Source organism: Uranotaenia lowii, chromosome 2 (assembly GCF_029784155.1).
Source record: "Uranotaenia lowii strain MFRU-FL chromosome 2, ASM2978415v1, whole genome shotgun sequence".
NCBI lineage: Eukaryota > Metazoa > Arthropoda > Insecta > Diptera > Culicidae > Uranotaenia > Uranotaenia lowii.
In genome coordinates this window covers 286,162,274-286,180,618 of record NC_073692.1, presented here as the reverse complement: position 1 = coordinate 286,180,618, position 18,345 = coordinate 286,162,274, and the positions used below count along the sequence as shown (strand labels likewise).

General features: G+C 35.3%; 1 protein-coding gene across 1 annotated transcript in view; it reads right to left on the bottom strand.

Moving 5' to 3' along the window:
• Window positions 1-629: 629 nt before the first annotated feature.
• LOC129742753 (uncharacterized) overlaps window positions 630-18,345 on the bottom strand; it is a 400,996-nt gene continuing 383,280 nt past the window's right edge. Inside the window, exons 3-4 of the mRNA XM_055734694.1 lie at window positions 803-848; window positions 630-712 (exon numbers count right to left, since the gene is read on the bottom strand). Of these exons, the coding sequence (XP_055590669.1) occupies window positions 630-712; window positions 803-848 (129 nt within the window). The remainder of the gene's footprint in view (window positions 713-802; window positions 849-18,345) is intronic.

The following is an 18,345-nucleotide window of genomic DNA, read 5'->3' as shown; positions in this document are numbered from 1 at the left end:
TTTTGGATGGTGGGCTTCCGTTGAAGATTCAAGGGAGTTCCGATTCTCACAAGTGCCAACAAACTCATAAAGTTTCCAGGAAGTTTTCCCGTTCGATTGCATTTGCTTGTAAGATTGGTACTTCATCACAAATAATGGAACAAACTTTGCATTCAATTCCAAACTTGCTAAATTCGTAAATCGATTTTCTCAATTAACCTGCATTCCGGAACCCTCAATCATAAATGTTGCATTCCTTCTTCGGAAAGTTGCTGGCCTCGGCAAAAGTGATTTCCCCTGCCATGCTGAGAGTTTGAATTTCATGCTGCACCTCTTAGCATAGTGGGTTGATAGCAAAAAAATCGAACGAATTTTGAAATAAAATGTTTCCTATATGGATAAAGTCATTTTGCACTCTTTCCATAATCTTCCTATCAAAACTATACATATGTATATCTAAAGTTGAAAATCAGAAAGTTATTGCTGAAGTTCAATGTAACAGCTGTGTGAAGTAGTTTTAAGTCTTACTAAAAATTTCAATAATAAGGTGAAAACTCTCGCTCCATATGGCATGATTCATCGGAACTTTTCCCACTATCTCCCCCGACATCTTGGAAGCCAATCTCGGAGCTTTTCCGATGAGGAACAACTTATTGCAGCACCACACCGCCTAGGTGGTTGCATCTTTCTTGCCGGAAATTTTCCCCGGCACGGATGTAGCTAGTAAAAATAGCTGATTGGATTGAAAGTTTTACCACCAGCTAGCGAGCTGTTGCTCCATTCGGGAAGGAAAAATAATAATAATCAAGCAAAAAACACTCACCTGCTGCCGGAGATAACTTGGTAACAACTCCCCATCGGATTTTCCACTGAAAAAAGAAAAGAGAAAAGAAACCATAGATCAGAAATCAATCGCGAGATAAAGAAAAATTTGTTGAGAATAACGAACTGTTCCACAGAGGTAATAAAATGTTGTTATGAAAAATTACACGAAAATTCCATTAGATTCACCGGATCCTGCAGATCAATGAAATCAATTTTGGTCATTCATTCAATACATGTAATAAGCATTGAAACACAAAACTAGGAAGAGTAGCATTGAACACTATTGTACCGGATAAGTTTTGCAATGACTGTTTGCCTACTGCATCGTTGATAAAAGTCGTGGATGACATAAAGATGTTAGAACTATTATAATCGAAAAAAAAACTAGACGGTAAGATTTTTTAGACACATACAGTCTGCCGTTCTAAGCAAGATTGTCCCATGTGGAAAAACGTGCAAACGGGAAAAACGCGATTGAAATATCAGCTATATTTCCAATATTTCTCTCAAACTAAAAATTCACCGACAGTTTTTTCGTAGTGAACAGTTTTTTTTTTTTTTTTAATTCAAATGAATCTTTATTAAAGGCCTTTTACTTTTACAAGTTTTATTAGACCGAGGGTCAATTATATAAACTGAATGGGGAAGAGTTAGGATTTAGGAAGGGAAGAGGAGTGGGGGTAAACTTTATTGCGATTTGCGCTTCGTGAGCGAGTTAAAATCGAACAGTTGTCGCCAACTGTGTGAAGATGCTGATCTTCCACTTTATCGATTGGAACGGTAGGGGGTGGCTGGGAAGTGATTCTTTTCCTAGGGGGGAAATCAGATTCCAACACAGGGCTTGAAGTTTTGGTAACTGCAGTGAAGTGATCTCTCTTCGGTTGTTGCTTGGTTTTTTCCTGCTGCTGGTGATTATCTTCTTTTTGTTTCGGTTCTTCCTGTTGCGGCGCTTGCTGGTTTGGTTGTTTTCTACGGTGCGTATTGTGTTCTTCAATTTGTCGCTTAACGACATCGGCATAAGATGAGTTGGTGCTAATTTCTTCTACTTTATTGCGTGCGGCTGTCAGCGTTATTCCTTGGTCGGTTTTCAATTTTAGAGCGGTAGATTCAAACATCCATACTGGGCATGACCTATCAGTAGGCGAGTGGTTTTGTTTGCAATTGCGGCAGAATTTTATTTTGGTGGTGCAATTTGCGCTATCGTGATTTGATGAACAAATTGTACAAGCGATCTGGTTATGACATCTAATTTTTGGGTGTCCGTAAGTCAAACATTGCCGGCACAGCATCGGTTGGGGATAGTAGGGTCTTGTTCTGACTCTCAACAGTCCAAAATTTATAAATTCCGGTACGACGGTACAATTGATCGTTAACACAAGGGTTGATGTGTTAACGATACCAGCTGCTGTCTTCTTCGTTATGCGGCGAACATTTATTATTTTCTGGGGAGCAAGCTCAACCTCAATTTCTTTTTCCTTCATATCATCAACTTCATTGCAAAATACAACGAATTTGCGCGAGTTAAGTTCCGGATGGCGACCAATTTCAATTGGCGTGCCATCTTTTAAAGCGGTTAACGTAAATAGCTTCCTACCTTGGTCCTTGCTCCTAATTTTGATGACGTACCATGCCTTGCGCTTCTCGTAGTAGCCTCCTTCCACCTTTCCAGCGTACTCCTCTACTGATCTCCCAATAACGAAAGGGTTTTTGGGAAGTGTATGGCCTGGTTTAGCACGTAAAATCATGTAATAAAGCCTTCCTCGCAGGTTTTCCGTATCCATCCATTCGGGAATGGTCCGACCAGGATTGTCTCCTGGAGAAGGACTCATCACTGCTTCACTTTTTCACGCATCCAGTAAAAAAAACAATTGCTTTTCGATCCGAAACTAGCACACTCTTGAAAATGCGACTGATCGCCTCGAAAGCAGAGAGTGAACTCGTAGTGAACAGTTCAAGTTAATCATTTTACAAAGTTTTCTGTCAAAAAATTACATTTCCTACAAAAAAAAAAACAGCAAATTTGAGCCAAAAATGCTCCGTGTGACACTTTTGCGTAGAATCAGAACGCATGCCGATGCTAGTTCTACGAAAAACTGTAACACGGCTACAATTTTTCTATCATTTTAAAAGCTCGCGTAGTTTATTTTTTTCCCAAAAAATCATGCTAAACCGTAATTTGAGAAAGACGTTCCTCTTTGTTTATAAAAATGTATAGTTGAATATGGATCTTGTAAGTTGTGCCTACCGAAAAGTGTTTAGTGAAAATTTCTCTGAATAAATCACTCAAGGCTTCTCGCTCCTCCTCTCCCCTCTATTTTAGTGTTTTTTCAGTGAATAACTTTCAATTCAACAGTTTGAACTCATCTTAAGACAATTTTTTGATAAAATTTGCATTTTTCATAGAATTTTCTCTAGTGTGACATTCTTGCGTAGAACTATCAACAGACAACCACTTTGATGAAAATTTCGTATAAGTTCAGAACAAAGTATACTTGTTTGTGTTTTTATTCGAAAGTTAACACTAAAAGAGGCCGTTACCAGCAAAAAAGTGAAAATGACCCAAAAGTCACATGGGACATTCTTGCTTAGAACGGCAGTACAGTAGTGTTAGAAAGAGAATTATAACGCATGAAGCAACGCACTCTCTTATACCTTTTATAAGCTGTTATTTCTCTCTCGGTTGATATTTTTTATATTAATTTTCGCACCCTAGTTTAACTACCCAGCAAACATAGATCGTATATTAGTAATGATAACTTAAGTCGAATAAAAGAAAAGGTGTTGCGAATCGAAATTTTAACTGCATGGTAAAAAGATCGTATAAAATGTTCGTAATGTTTATTAATTTTTAAATGATTTTGCTCCTGTGCGAGCTTCAAGTGAGAAAATCATCAGCGTTGCCAAATCTACAAATTATAAGCATTTCTACTGAGCCATGGATCGATCCATGAAATCTTCGGGGGAAATCTGGGGGGGATTCTGCGGATAAACGAAAATTCTACCTGGTGACCAAAAACAAAAGGTCATCAAATTTCGTTTTACCAAATCAGTATATTTTTAGATTTTCGTCAAACCGACGGACTTGAGCAGTTTTCATCTGGCAACGGTGATACAGATAGCTATATCTATATAAGACTAGCTGACCCGGTGTGCTTTGCTACACCTTTCAAAATCAAGTGATATTTTCAAAAATTATTCAAATTTTTATTGTATTATTGGCATTATTTGAATCAAATTATAACATAATTTATAAGCAACCGCTATAAAATGAGAGCTGCAGATGGAGTTTCGAATTGCAACACAAACCATAACTTATATTCTGAATCTTGATTTATAAATTTGTTTTAAAGATCTGATAATTTTTATCTGTTTCCTTAAGTTTCGCCCTAAAAAAGAAGGGTCCCAAATTAATCGTTCGCAAATAATCTAACTTATAAAGTATGGTTGTTTTTGCTTGATATGTTCTGGATTTATGCTTAAAAACTGATTAGAGAGACCCCCCCCTGTTCTTCCCTTCACCCCCTGCTGAATGGAGATTGTAATCTTTAATACACATTTTTTTCGTTCCCAAAAATCCTCTTATATCAAATATAGTTCCATTGGTTGATAAGTATTGAGGCTTTACAACAAAAATTGTATGGAGCCCCTTTCTTTCTTTCCCTCTCTACACTGTAAAGCATAAGAGTCTATAACAATCGTAGAAACATATCTCGTAACCAAGTACCTTTCCATGCCATATTTGTTTCCATTTGTTGGCTTCGTAATCATAAATTTAGAACATATGCTAACAAAATTGTATTAGGCTCACCTCCCTCCTCCCATGTACCTTCTCACTGAAAGGAGGATGATGTATCAAATAATCATAGAGTCATACCAAAATGATTTTCCATGTTAAGTATTGTCCATTTCTCGGATTTTGTAAAATAAAAGTTAAATGTAAGCTTCCCTCTTCCCTTCCTATATTCCATGCCATGCCAAATTTGGTTTTATTTAAATAGTAAATTTTTGAGTTATGTATAAAATTGAAAGGGAGTACCATCCCCCTTTCCGTTCTCTTCTTTCAATAGAGGGGTGATAACTTAATATTCATAAAAGTATTTTTCGTACTCAAATACTTTTTGATGATTATGATGAAATTTGGTTTCATTTGCTCGATTAATTCTCGAGTTATGCAAAAAAAAATTGAAACCCCCCCTTCTTCCTTTATATCTTACCGCTTAAAAGGTACGGCTTCAATTCATAATAGAAACATTTCTTGTATCCAAATACACTCACATGTCAAATATGGTTCAATTTGCTTGATCAGCTCTCCAGTTATACTGAAAATTGTAAGGGAGACCTCGCCTTCCCCTTTTCATCCACCTCTTCGAAAGAGTGAGGGATACCAAATATTCATAGAAGCATTTCTCGTACCCAAATACCGTTCCATGCCAAATTTGGTTCCATTTGCTGTTGTAGTTCTTGAGTTATGCAGTAAAAATTGTATGAAACTCCCCTCCCTCTTTCCTTCCTCCCCGCTGTAAGAAGGAAGGGGTCTCAAACAATCATTAGAACATGTCACGTTCCCAAATACCCGCCCATGCCAAGTTTGGTTTCATTTGCTTAATTACTTTCTTAGTTATGTTGAAAACTATAGAAGAGGCCCCTCCCCCCTTTATATCTCCCTACTGGAAAGAGGGAGGGGTCTCAAATAATCATAGAAGTATTTTTCGTATCCAAATACCCTCCCATGTCAAATGTGGTTCCATTTGCTTTATTAGTTTTTGAACTATATAAATAAATATGAAAGAGGCCCCTCCCCCTTTCAACTGGAAAGAGGGAGGGGTCTCAAATAATCATTGAAATATTTTTCGTATCCAAATACCTTCCCATGCCAAATTTGGATCCAATATCTTGATTAGTTCTCGAGTTATATGAAAAATTGCAATGTAGCCCCCCTCCCCCCTTCCTATCACGCCACTGAAAGGAGAGAGGGGTACCAAATATTCATAGAAATATTCCTCGTTCCCAAATATCACCCCATGCCAAATATGATACCATTTGCTTGATGGGTTCTCGAGTTATGCAAAAAATTGCCTTTTGTTTGGGAGGCCCCTCCCCCCCTTAATGAGAGAGGGAGGGGCCTCAAACCACAATAGGAACCTTCCCCTGCCTCCAATACCCCCACCTGCCAAGTTTCACGCAAATCGGTTCAGTAGTTTCCGAGTCTATAGGGAACAGACAGACAGACAGACAGACAGACAGACAGACAGAAATTCATTTTTATATATATAGATAGATGGGAATTGAGTAATATAGGATAACTCTTTGCAATTGGAATGGTAATGATCAAAATTCCACAACTGATCCACAATTTGCAACAAGTTGAAACAATTCGTAATTTCTCTCTCTAATAAGAGAACGCAGAGCTCAGAGAGAGAATGAGAGCTCTCTCTGAGCTCTGCGTTCTCTTATTTCAACTCAAATCTTCTCATTTTTCCCGCACAATTAGTCAACAGTAACCACAATTTACCACAATTTAAGTAATCATTGACATATATTCTCCATTTATCTCAGTCCCCCGTATTTTCTCTGCTTATCTCAGTCCCCCGTTGATATTGACCAATTTGAGGTCTGGTAAATATTTTCTCTGGCGACGATTTGAAAGCGATGAGAGCAAAATGTTGCGCTCTCTTGCATTCTTAATAAGTTGTCGAAAAACGCTCAATTGGTGTAGTTTTCGTCGCTTTTGATAAAAATTAAACTTTCATATTGTATTCGTATTAAAATTTGTATATTGCCTTTACTTAGGTAGGTAAATGCTGTGTTTCCACTTATATACGATCATTCAATTATGTATATAGAACGTATATCAAAACAGCTTAAGAATATAGCTATGAAAAAGTTTGTTGGATATCCAAGTAACGCTTCACAATATTTTAAGACTGTACATAAGAGTGACCAATTTGCTCAACTTTTGAAAATGTTAAGCGCTGCAGGCTAGAATTTATTTTAGGCCTAGTACTAATTTGGAACAGATCGAATACCGGGAAAGGGTTGCTCAACAAGCCTAGAGTTTGAATAACATTTCTAGACGGAAGAACATATAAACCAGTTTTAAATAAAAAAAAATTAACAAATTATCTCTTTCGGTCGATTTCTTTAGCCGCCGACCGTGGCCTAGAGAAAAGCGTTTCAGTCTTCGAAGCCAGAGGTCATGAGATCAAGTCTCGGTCAAGTCGGCATACATACTCTTTCTGTGGGCTGGTGGCGTTAGCATCAGTAAGATGCTAGCCATTATATTTATCCTTGAAAGATGTACGCTATAGTCTTAAGTAGAATTTACATCTCTTCAAAGAAACATGAAGTTTCACTGAGATCCTATATGTGTGTGTTGGTTCTTTTGAGTATGGTTTTTCTAAAAGTTTAAGTTATGAAAAATATTTCCTCCGATAACCTACTAAAGGATCAATCATTGGAAAATACGCTCAGTCAAGGAGGCTTCAATATACTAGACAGCACAGACTTCAACACTCAGTTTGTAATGCATGACATTTCGTCAAATGATAATCGATTTCAACCGTTGAAATTGCCTTATCTTATTTCAAATTTTACAATTGTTTTGGTGTGAATAAAATTCACATCATGGTTTGGAGAGAAGTCCTAGTTGCAAAATAATTTTTGAAATTCTTAATTCCAAGATTTTGCAAATTTCTTGTTAATTGGGTGCAGAAAATTGTTTGTGTTTGATTGAGATTATAACATTTGTAAGAATTTGAAAATCAAAACAAATAAAAGCAATTTTCCAAAAACCACTTTTTCAAAGAAAATTAACAAATCTGATTTTTGTTACTTACTTTGTTTGATATCTCGCACATACATTTAAATATCGTAATAAAAATACCTTGGGCTATTTTTTTTTTTTAATCTGTAGTATAATTTTGTCCATCCATTCCCTAAAAACATCCATGCGTTTCTGAGATATTTGGATTTTGATTAGTGTTGTTTTAAACAACACTATGCATTGAAGGATTATACACCAACTTATTCGACTCAATTGTCCAAAGTATACGATGATTAAAGTTTTCTTGAGTTTTCAAATTTTTACAAGAAATTTTTACATTTGTTATTGTTATTGCACAAAAATTTTAACACGATGTTAACTCCGTCGTTTACATGTAGGGCAGAAATTTTTCTCTCAAATGACTTGTTGATTTGCAAGAACCGAAAAAAAAATAATCGTATTTATGGCATAATTTCATTTAAATAAAACTCATGTAAGAAAAACTGAGCAATCAAATTAATCCGCGTTAACAAAACATTTGTGTACTTTCTATGAATAACTTTGGCTATACCATTGAAGTTAGGCAATACAATTAAGCTTTTTTTTAAGTTTCTAAAATGTCCCCCTTTTGTCGTGAAAGGTCCAGTTTTTTCTGATAGTATCTGGCAAGCCTAGCCTAGGACCAATTTTGGCATGACCCTTCATGAGTTTTGTTTTTCCATACAAATTTGGTCTATCTACTATACACTAGGGCAGGGGGGAGGAACCTTTTGAACCAACGGGTCAATATGAATATTAAATATTTTCGGTAGGCCGCACCAAAATGACACTAATTCAAATTTTTTAAAAGCATTATTTCCTAATGCTGGCTAATCGCTGTTAATCTTTTCTCTGTCAAAGGGGTTATTGATTAAATGGGGTTATATTATTAAAAACACTTAAAAAGGAAATATGAAACAAATTCATGTGTTGTTTGTTTGAAATCAGTTTAAAAAAATTAATTTTTTTTTAAATCATGTCGACAATACCTGCCGTAATCATCCAATCTTAAAAAGTTTCATAGTTATTTTAAAATTATTTAATTTTTTCGACTAATTTTTACTGGTTCTTCTAAAAAGAGGCTTCATTCGATTTGCTTTTTTATGGAAAGTGTAAATTTATGAATCTTCTGATCTCATTTGAAAGACAATCAGCAATAGCTATTTCGGAAGTATTTTTCCCAGAGATAATGTTTAAGTTTTGTACCTTAAACTTAATCTAAAGTTAGAACATTTTCAAAAAATTGCACTCAATATTCAAAGCCGATCATCTCGAAATAGGGTGGACCAAATTTCAAAGTTTGAGTTGTATTAGAATCCTTATTCTTCACTTCTCAAAACACAATAAAAAATTTGAGCGAAAAATTTAGAATGTCCTTTTAATTAATAAAATAGACACTTAAGTTATCGTCCAACAGTTTGGGATCACTCCTTAGTATGGTGTATCGGCCAAAAATTTGGGATCTTTCTCATCTAACATTGTATTGCAGATCTGAAGGGTTCATTGGGAAGCTTAGGAATTGTTTAAGGTACAAGACTAAAACATTATATTTTGGCAAAATACCTCCAAAATAGCTATTGCTCGTTATCTTTCAAATGAGATCAGAAGATTTGCAATATGTCCTAAGACGGCTGAGATATGAACGATAAAAATTTGCATGTTTATTAAATAGTGGGTGATCCCAAACTTTTATCCGGCAGCGCACATTGAAAGTCTTAAATAAAACTAATTGTTATAAAAACCATTTTTTTTTAGAAATCGTCGTTCGACACTGAACCGTTATCTAATATTATTGACCTAAACTTCTCTTTGCTGCGCATATTTTTAGAAACCTTTTACAATTTAAAATTTGTCCTCGAAGTTCTGGTTTTTAACTACAAACGGTACATAAACTGTGTTGGTTTTTTTTAGTTCTGTATAAGATCATACCATTGGGATGTTGATCAGAATTTTAAGGATTTTCGAGCAAATTTCCCGAAGAATCAAATTTGATTCTTAATTCTTGAATTTTTTAAATTTTTCCAAGGATTTTCTAATTGACCTTATAAAAAAACACCACTGCTGGGATAGGTTTCTAGAGCGAGTTTCTGAAAATCTTATGACATTGATGTGAATTGTCATTATCCATTCCTAAAATAGTTCAATCTATCTATGTTATATTGTCAATGGTTTCCGTTTTGTCATTATTCCGGTGCTTACGAAACAAGCCAGTTTTTGCAAAAATTTTATAAAATAAATAAATCTTCAAGACAATCTTCGGAACAAATTTACCATACGACATTATTTTTTACTTGAGGCTTAAAAAACCATCACTTTCCCACTGGATTTACAGATGCCCATGCTCATATGTAACTTAAAGCATTCCAGACTGTCCGGTTTATTCTCTGATCTCCGAGAAAAACTCGTACAAGTCCGGTCGGGCTTGGACGTCCTAATTTATTGGAAACTTGACCAACTATTGCCCGCATTTATTAGCTGCAACATTTTTTTTGAAGCTTTGAAAGTGATTTGATATGTTTCTAAGAAAAACTTAAGTTTCAAGTGATTTTTATTTTCATCTTTCTCTGATTTTGTTCGAATAATATTTTGATTGGGCTCAGATTTTCCGGAATATTACCCGGTTTTTGGATTGGAAAATTTGCCCGGTTTTTGCCAGGTTCGAAAGAAAAACTTCACAGAAAATTCCTGGTTTGGTAGGTGCTGAAAAAATTCTGGAATGCTAATTTTTAAGCCTTTCGATTTTTGTTTTGCTTTTCCGACGCGACTCCATGGATTTTTACTACAAAAAATTTCAACGATATGAATGATTATGGGACAAATTCAAATACAATCAAGTGAAGTGCATGTTTGATGAAGTCACCGAAATATCTCTTTTTATTTAGTTTAGTATGAACTTCTATTTTATGATAATTAACAATTTATCGTAGGAAAAAGTCGAGAAATTGAAATAAACTTGTTAAAAAAAAGCTTCTCTGACCGCACATACATGTGGATTTTTTAGACTAGGTAAAAACGTTTTGAAATTCCAAAAAGGGCGATTCACGTAAAAAAGGGAAAGTTTGAGATTATATCACAAATTTGCTGCAACTGTGACAGTTTTCATTGAAAATACTTATAAACCTGGGCAAGATTCATCTAAATCAATTTAAACGATAAATGGTGCCGAATTAAAAAAAAGGTTCATTTTCGCTGAACAAGCGATTTAATTCTTTATCTATTTCAAAACAAAGCTGGAATGAAGTTTCTATCAATTTAGAAAATTTTTGGTGTTTGATTTTGATTTTTGATCGTGTGATTCGATTTTAATGAAACTAGGTCAGATATTAGATCAAACATATTGACATCGTTCAAATTTCAAGTATTTTTAATTAAAATGGTTGTTAAGTAAAAAGCACTAATTTGGAGTCATTTTTAAATTTCTCAAATCCTGAGGTCTTGCAATGCTTTGGTTTGGTTAAAAACTCGTCCATTTTTTTCACAATTTTAAAGTGAAGTTTACATGAGTAAATATTAACCTTACGGTTTTAATTAGAAAATTAATAAAATGCTCTGAAAAAAAGAACTTGATTTTTCTTTTGATTCTAAAACCGTTTCATTCAATTAAGAATTCTTCAAAGGAAATATTCTACAGAATTTTTTTTTCAAATACCGTAACTTAGTATCTCTTCAGAGAACCGAATTATAACCTGTTGAATAGAGGTATGACTTTTGGCATTAAAAGCAGTTCGATTAAACCCGCAACATTCAAGTTTGAGGAAGATCATCTCTGAATAAATTCGCCAAATAATACCTCGTTTCTATCAGGTTACATTCTCAGATGTTATTTATGTTATAATATTCAAATGAATTAAAAAATTTAAATTTTTCAAAAACATCTTTAAAATTCTAAGAATCACTATTTTGCGAAAAAATAAAGTTATCACACCCATAACAACTTAATTCAATCTCTGACGGCGCGTCAACAGCACAATAAACTTCTCAAAATAACTGCCCTTCCGTTCACACCCTTCCAAATCGACAGCGCCCGTTGACAGACCTGACTTTGTTGTTGTCGTTCATGGTTCCGAACCAGACGTTGCCGTTGCTTGTTTCTCGTTAATTTATGATTGTGTTCATAATTTGAAAGACTAATATTTGCCCGAAAAATCATAATCGTAGCTGTTTTTTGGACTTCCTCGACGACGGCGACAACGCTTGTTAGTCACCCACGTACCTACCAAGATTTTTCGGGAACCGGTCTACACGCTCCGATTCTCTTGGATTCGCTTGAATATGAACCCTCATGGAGAGAATTTTCCCCATTTCCGGATTTGGAAAAAGCCACGCTGACGATGTCTGGGAAAAAGGTCTGGGCTCTTCTTAAAGTTCGTCCTTCACTTCCTGCACCCGTTCCAGGAATGCATTTTTCGGAAGGGTAACGACTCACAATGGGCTCAACCAACGATGGAGGGTGGAAATGAGAGATGTTGAACCGTTTTGTCTGATTGTTAATAATTCAAGCGAAACTTTACCATCCATCCATTCATTTGTTCTTCATTTTGCAAATTGCCATTGTGTTTCCGTTGAGCCGAAGTTGTAGCTACTCCTCCTAACCGAGAAAAAAACAATTGTCGGGTGGGAGTTTCTGCATTTTTGAATGCGTGATACAGTCAGGCCACATCGCGGAAGTCACGGCTCAAATTCTGAATGAAAACAACATCCAGGCGCATCCTCGTCATCTGCCGAAATTCGACAGCAACCTTCACGAAACCGACCTTGTGTTCATTGTTTTCCACCATCCGGCATCCAAAAAAACGGCTGAAGCTGCCTTTGAAGCAACTTGTCCTCAACGGAAAATGAGCCAGGGGGGATGAGAGTAGCACAAATTTGTCTGGCAAGCAAATTACGATTCAATTTTCAACTTCTTCCGATGTTCATTCAGAAATCTGTTGCCATTGAAGGACGCTTGAGTGCGACGCGAGCAATTTGTTCCGGGGTTCGGAAACAATGACAAATTCCCTGGTGGCAGCAAGTCTTTTGTTGTTGTTGTTTTTTTTTATTCGCTGCTGCCGCTGTTTTCACCCGCATGAGGTTTTATTAATTGAAACAACCAGCCTAAACTCCGTGCGAAAGATAATTGGCTTTTGCAAAATCAATTGAATTAGGTTTGGGTAATTCAATCATTGTGGTGTGCCAGAAAATAGCTGCGAGGCTCTTCAAAATGTTTATTATTTTTGACAGCCTTGAAGAGGGTTCGGTTGAAACAGTTTCGGAGTTTCGAGTTTCAATCTCAAGGTGGATAGGAAAATTTAAGATCCCTCCGAGAATTCACGGTACAGATTTAATTACTTTAAATTTACCCACAAGCAATTTGTCCATACATCATGTTTTATTGTAGCTTTTTGTACAGCTTACTTCATAACGAGTAAGTTACATTTACTCTTTAAGGGTAGAAGCATTGATGTTCTTTCACTAATTTTCATATAATTTCTATTTAAGTGCTAACCCACAAAAGAGGTTGCAAAAATTCACTGGCTATTTAGCAAATCTCCGTGCCTGAAACGCACTGACAAATGTACTCTACCTAAGATGACTACTGGGTATCGTGACCAGGTGTTTAAGGCTCAAATTTTGAATGCTTTGGAGAAAACCTAAATATCAAAACGAAATGCCATTCTTTTTATTTGCTGACTTCCAAATGACGATATCAATGCATAATTATAACAAATTTCGTCCTTGTTCGAGTTAAAAAGGTGCACCAATATTTGACTCGAAAAAACTATCTGCCGCCATGTTTGCCGCGATATCATAGCATAGCATAGCATAGCATAGCATAGCATAGGGTGACTAATCTTGCGTTTACATATAAGGCTATCAAAAAGTATATTTTGAAAAGCAAAATTTTCGATAAGTTTTGCATTAGTAAATAATTTATTGCCAAAGCATGGTTTGTTTACAAACATACGATGAACATGTAAATAAAACATTTTAATGTTTTAATTATTATATTTCGTATAAAGGAAATCGTTTATTTAAAAAATCAAATTAAATTTCTTTTTCAAGTTTAATTAGTATAAAATTCAGGAAAAGTATTCAGTTAAGCTTTCGCTTTTCCAAATCCGAATTGCCGGGCCTTACGCTTAACCCCTGCCATCAGATTTCGTACAGCCACCTTGTCCACCTTCTTAGCCGCAGACAGCCAGTTTGCCATGAACTGCTGTTCGTCCTTAGCTGTTTCTTTTGGTTCCGCTTGACAATAACCAAGTATTTCTCAATTGGGCAGAGCTCTGGCGTGTTGGGAGGATTCTTGTCCTTGGGAACCACCTGCACGTTGTTGGCAGCGTACCACTTCATGGCCTTTTTACCGTAATGGCAAGATGCCAAATCCGACCAAAACAGTACGGAACAACCGTGTTTCTTCAGGAAAGGCAGCAAACGTTTATTCAAACACTCTTTCACGTAAATTTCTTGGTTGGCAGTCCCGGAAGCTGTGAAAATGCTACTTTTCAAGCCACAGGTACAAGTGGCTTGCCAAACCAGATATTTCTTCGCGAACTTTGACAGATTCATGTGCTTGAAAATATCTGCTACCTTTCCCCTTCCTTTTGCCGTATAAAACTCCTGTCCCGGAAGCTGCTTGTAGTCGGCTTTGACGTAGGTTTCGTCGTTCATTACGTCAAACTTCGTCAGCATCGTCGTGTACAGCCTCCGAGTGAATTCCAAAATCAAAATAGGAGCAAAATTCTACACACACACATACCTTCAAAATGAGGGGTGTTCAGGTTTTTCAAATGCAAAATTGAAAGAAATTCGTCAAGTTGATATTGACCATATTTTGACCGTATCACCCTTCAATCATTGTTCTTTTCTCACCACCCTTTCCATATGGTGCGTTCTGTCCACATGTTTTGGCGTTCTACTCCGCGGTTTGTTTTCTGGCTGTTAAGTTTTTACAAAAATATAATCAAAAACGTGCTGAAACACGTGTGAGTATTCAGAGATGAGTAATTGGTATACGGTATGACATTTCTGGTCTAAGGTCGACAAAAGAAGTCGTCCATATTAACAGTTCAATGTTTTTACGAGATTTACATATTCAGATTTTTTTTTAAATTAGCATAAGGGGTTTCGCTAGATTTGAAACTGATTTCTGGTTTAAGATTTTGGGTAAAAGGTCTGCAAGAGGGATCGTTTATATCAATAATTTAATGTTTACGCCATAATTGTATTGTTTTGGATTGGAAAATCCTAGAATGAGCGTCCATATGATCTGTTCAATATTTTTTCAAAGTTTGCGAAATTATCCATACAAACTTAATCTTTTCTCCTATCTATGATTGGGACGATTTCGTCCTGTATTATTGTAACAGCTGAAATTACAGAACCATTTCAGAAAAATAGCTCATAGCGAAATCGATAGCTGATTTCAAATTTTCTATCTGACTACAGACAAAGGGGTCGTCCATATTAACTGTAACCTTTTAAAAAAACTGCTTTATTTAGCATTGAATCGAAACGATAGTTTAAACACAGGAAATGTTATGGTACGTGTAATTTATCCCTGATTTAAAGTTTGGATCAGACGACAGAAAAACAGATTGTTGTGATATCAAATAAAACGTAATACTATTTGTAATGGAAACTGATAATATAATCACATATATTTTCGTCGAGTCATGTTAAAAGTTCAGGTTACAATTATTATAGTGATTGATATATTGGATTATACATCCAACATATTGGCAACATATCTCATGATTTCATTTTGTTCAACTGGCAACTATTCCAGTGAACACTACAAATTCACCTTTTATCGATTTCAGAACAATAGAGTATTCGCTTCAGTCCTGCTGCACTGCTGCCAACTGTGAAAATACGAACAGAGTGAGCTCAAGTGTAAACAAAGTGAGCATATTTATGAGGTTTTTTAAACACTTATTTCATCAGTTAAAAAAGGTTTTTTTGGTCCGTTTCTTCTACAAGTTTGTTGTTTAATGTAAGTAGATTCAAATTTCGTTTAGTTTTTAAAAATTTATAAAACGATCTAGTGACAGATGATTAAAATAAAATGCATGTTTAATTCATTACGTTATGGAACTCTACAAAAAACATTATTTTATGATGAATTTTTGCTTCAACCCTCCCCGTTTTTTTTCACTAGAAGTTAATAGAGATATAACTAGTTGCAAAATGATTTTTGGTAGAATTTTAAAATTTGAAAATACCGAATTTTTTAACATAAAAAATCACTGATTTCATTGACCAAAATAAGCATAGCGGATCTCTAGCGGAACCGGTTGTGGAATGTGAATAAAGGTCAAACGACCTAGGGGTGTTTTAATTTATTTACTTAAAAAGTTTTGAATGCTTAGTCAGCCAAACATTGCAAATAAAGTGTGTTTAACCTCAAAGATGCATGCAGTTCGAGTAAGCGAGTAATGACTATATGCGAATGGAAGGCTACAGTTTGTGGTGTCTATTTACTAAGTTCATTCGGTTACAATTTGGTTATTTAAATAATGTAAAAATGATCTTTTTTCCGAACACTTAATAAGTTTAGAAAAAGTTAAAATAGTTATAAGGAATGAATGGAAAAAAAAGTTAAGCGATTAAACATACAATTATTTAAGAACGATACTTCATCACATGATTCACATCTGGTAATCAATTTAATAAAGCCTCACAATATGTTTGGCAAACAATTTAAAAAAAAATCAAATTATCGGTTTAATATTAAATTGCTTTTAAAATGAGATTCTTTTTTAATTTGACATCAAGTATGAATAACTAACATGTCTAAGATTTGTTGATATTATGGTTTTTAAATTATTTAATCATTTAGACATGAAAAGTACATTTTTTGAGTAAAGTATAGTTGAATATTAAAGTATTAATAAATTTTTCATAATGAATGCTGATTTTTGTATTAATTCACTTACCTTTGTGTATATTTTCAACTGAATCAATCCAAAAATAACAAAGAAAACCAAAAAAAAAATAGTCAACTTTCAAGCCAATTTACCATTCCTTTACGACCTAACACAACCAAAACTCGCTAAGATGTGATTATTCGAACATTTTTTAAGAATATATAGTTGGAAAAAATTGAAAAATGATAATTTTTCATTGATAAAATCACTATTTAAAAAAGCTTGTTTTTTAATACCATTTGAAAGCACTGACTTCAACCACATAATACTCACCCTGAGAATACATTGAGAAAAATAAAAAAAGCAAAAAAAAGAATCTTGAATAGTTTTCCGAACTTTCCCTTACATCAGTTTTTGTGAAAATTCGGCAAGTGTTTCAAAATTTCACTTTTAAAAGTGTTGTTTCCATGCATCATTTGTTTACATTTTCCTTCACTCTGTTCAGCTGTCAAAATCCAGTGCGCCCGAACCCCATTTCCGGAGACAGATTGTGGTAGGCTATCTTTTTGTTTTTGTTTTGAAAAATGTAAACACCAACTGGTCGCCATTCTGATCTTTGATGATAAGTACTGTTCAATGCTTTCTTTTAAAAACTTCATTTATTCAAAGCACCAACACACTTTTCATGTCTTAAGTTGTTATGAATTTACAATTAATTAAATAAAGAATTAATATTCTCCTACACAAAGTTACGCTTGCAAAACCACTACAATTGCATTGCCAATTTTATTTCGTAAGCTGTCTGGTCATTGAACATGCCTAATGTTGTTGTTATGTTTACCCAACCACGATATGCTGAGAAAATTTAAACATGAGAAATCAGCTGTTCGTCTGACAAGTGGGAAAATATTGTGACTCTCTGTTATTGTTTACGTTTTTCACGCGGTTCGTCAGTCCGAAAAAATCGCCGTATAGTTAGGTCGTCGGGAGTGAGTTTCAGCAAATATTAACTGTTCAATATTTTTGCAGTATTGCGTCGAAGACGAATCCAAATGACGAGAACCTGATAGTTCAGATTGTTGACTGGAAAATCATTAAACATTTTTTGAGGTGTTTAACTGATCAGATTGTTTGAACCTCAGATTTGTTAACTAGGGTAACTTCAACTATTAAATTTTAAAGAAAGTCTTTATTCCGTAACACTCACCACACAATAGTTCATTTTGGGTAATTTCAAGTTTTCAATCACATTTCGCCATCAAAAACATCCCATCAATCTTTGATAGTGTTTCATTTCATCCTACCACTCAACCGGTGACAAATGGTGCTTATTGTAAACAACAAAATTTCCCTTCCGCTTAGTATTTGCTCTGCTTAGCACCCAGTAGTGGAAATATTACATTATAAAAGTGGTTTTCCTCAACAACATCTCCGTCTGTCGTAAATTTGTCCCACATCATAAATCTTAACCAGCTCTTAACCCCCCAGACAACACTAGGATACACACCCAAACAATCGTGTATAGTTTTCCGAGAGGCTTCCCAGGCCCCAAGAACCATCAGGCAGGAAATAAACATAGATTTATCATCTTTCGGTGCCACTGCGCGCTGTCTGGTGCAATCGTAGCTCATGTGTTCGCTTGTTGTAGCATACTTTTAGCATTTCTCGCGACCTAGTTGGGGAACTCGAAAGATATAAGACAGTGGCAGTGCTCTGTTTCTTGTTCCTGCACTCCAACAACTACCGACTGTCCTCCCGATCCCTGCTCCAAAGACGCTTTTATTTTCCGACCGAAACGCACCCTCTTTCTTTCAGTGTGGGGTAGGAGCTTGTACCCTTTAAACTTTGGATTCCGTCCTTCTTTTTGGCCCACGATGCGATTGCATAGCT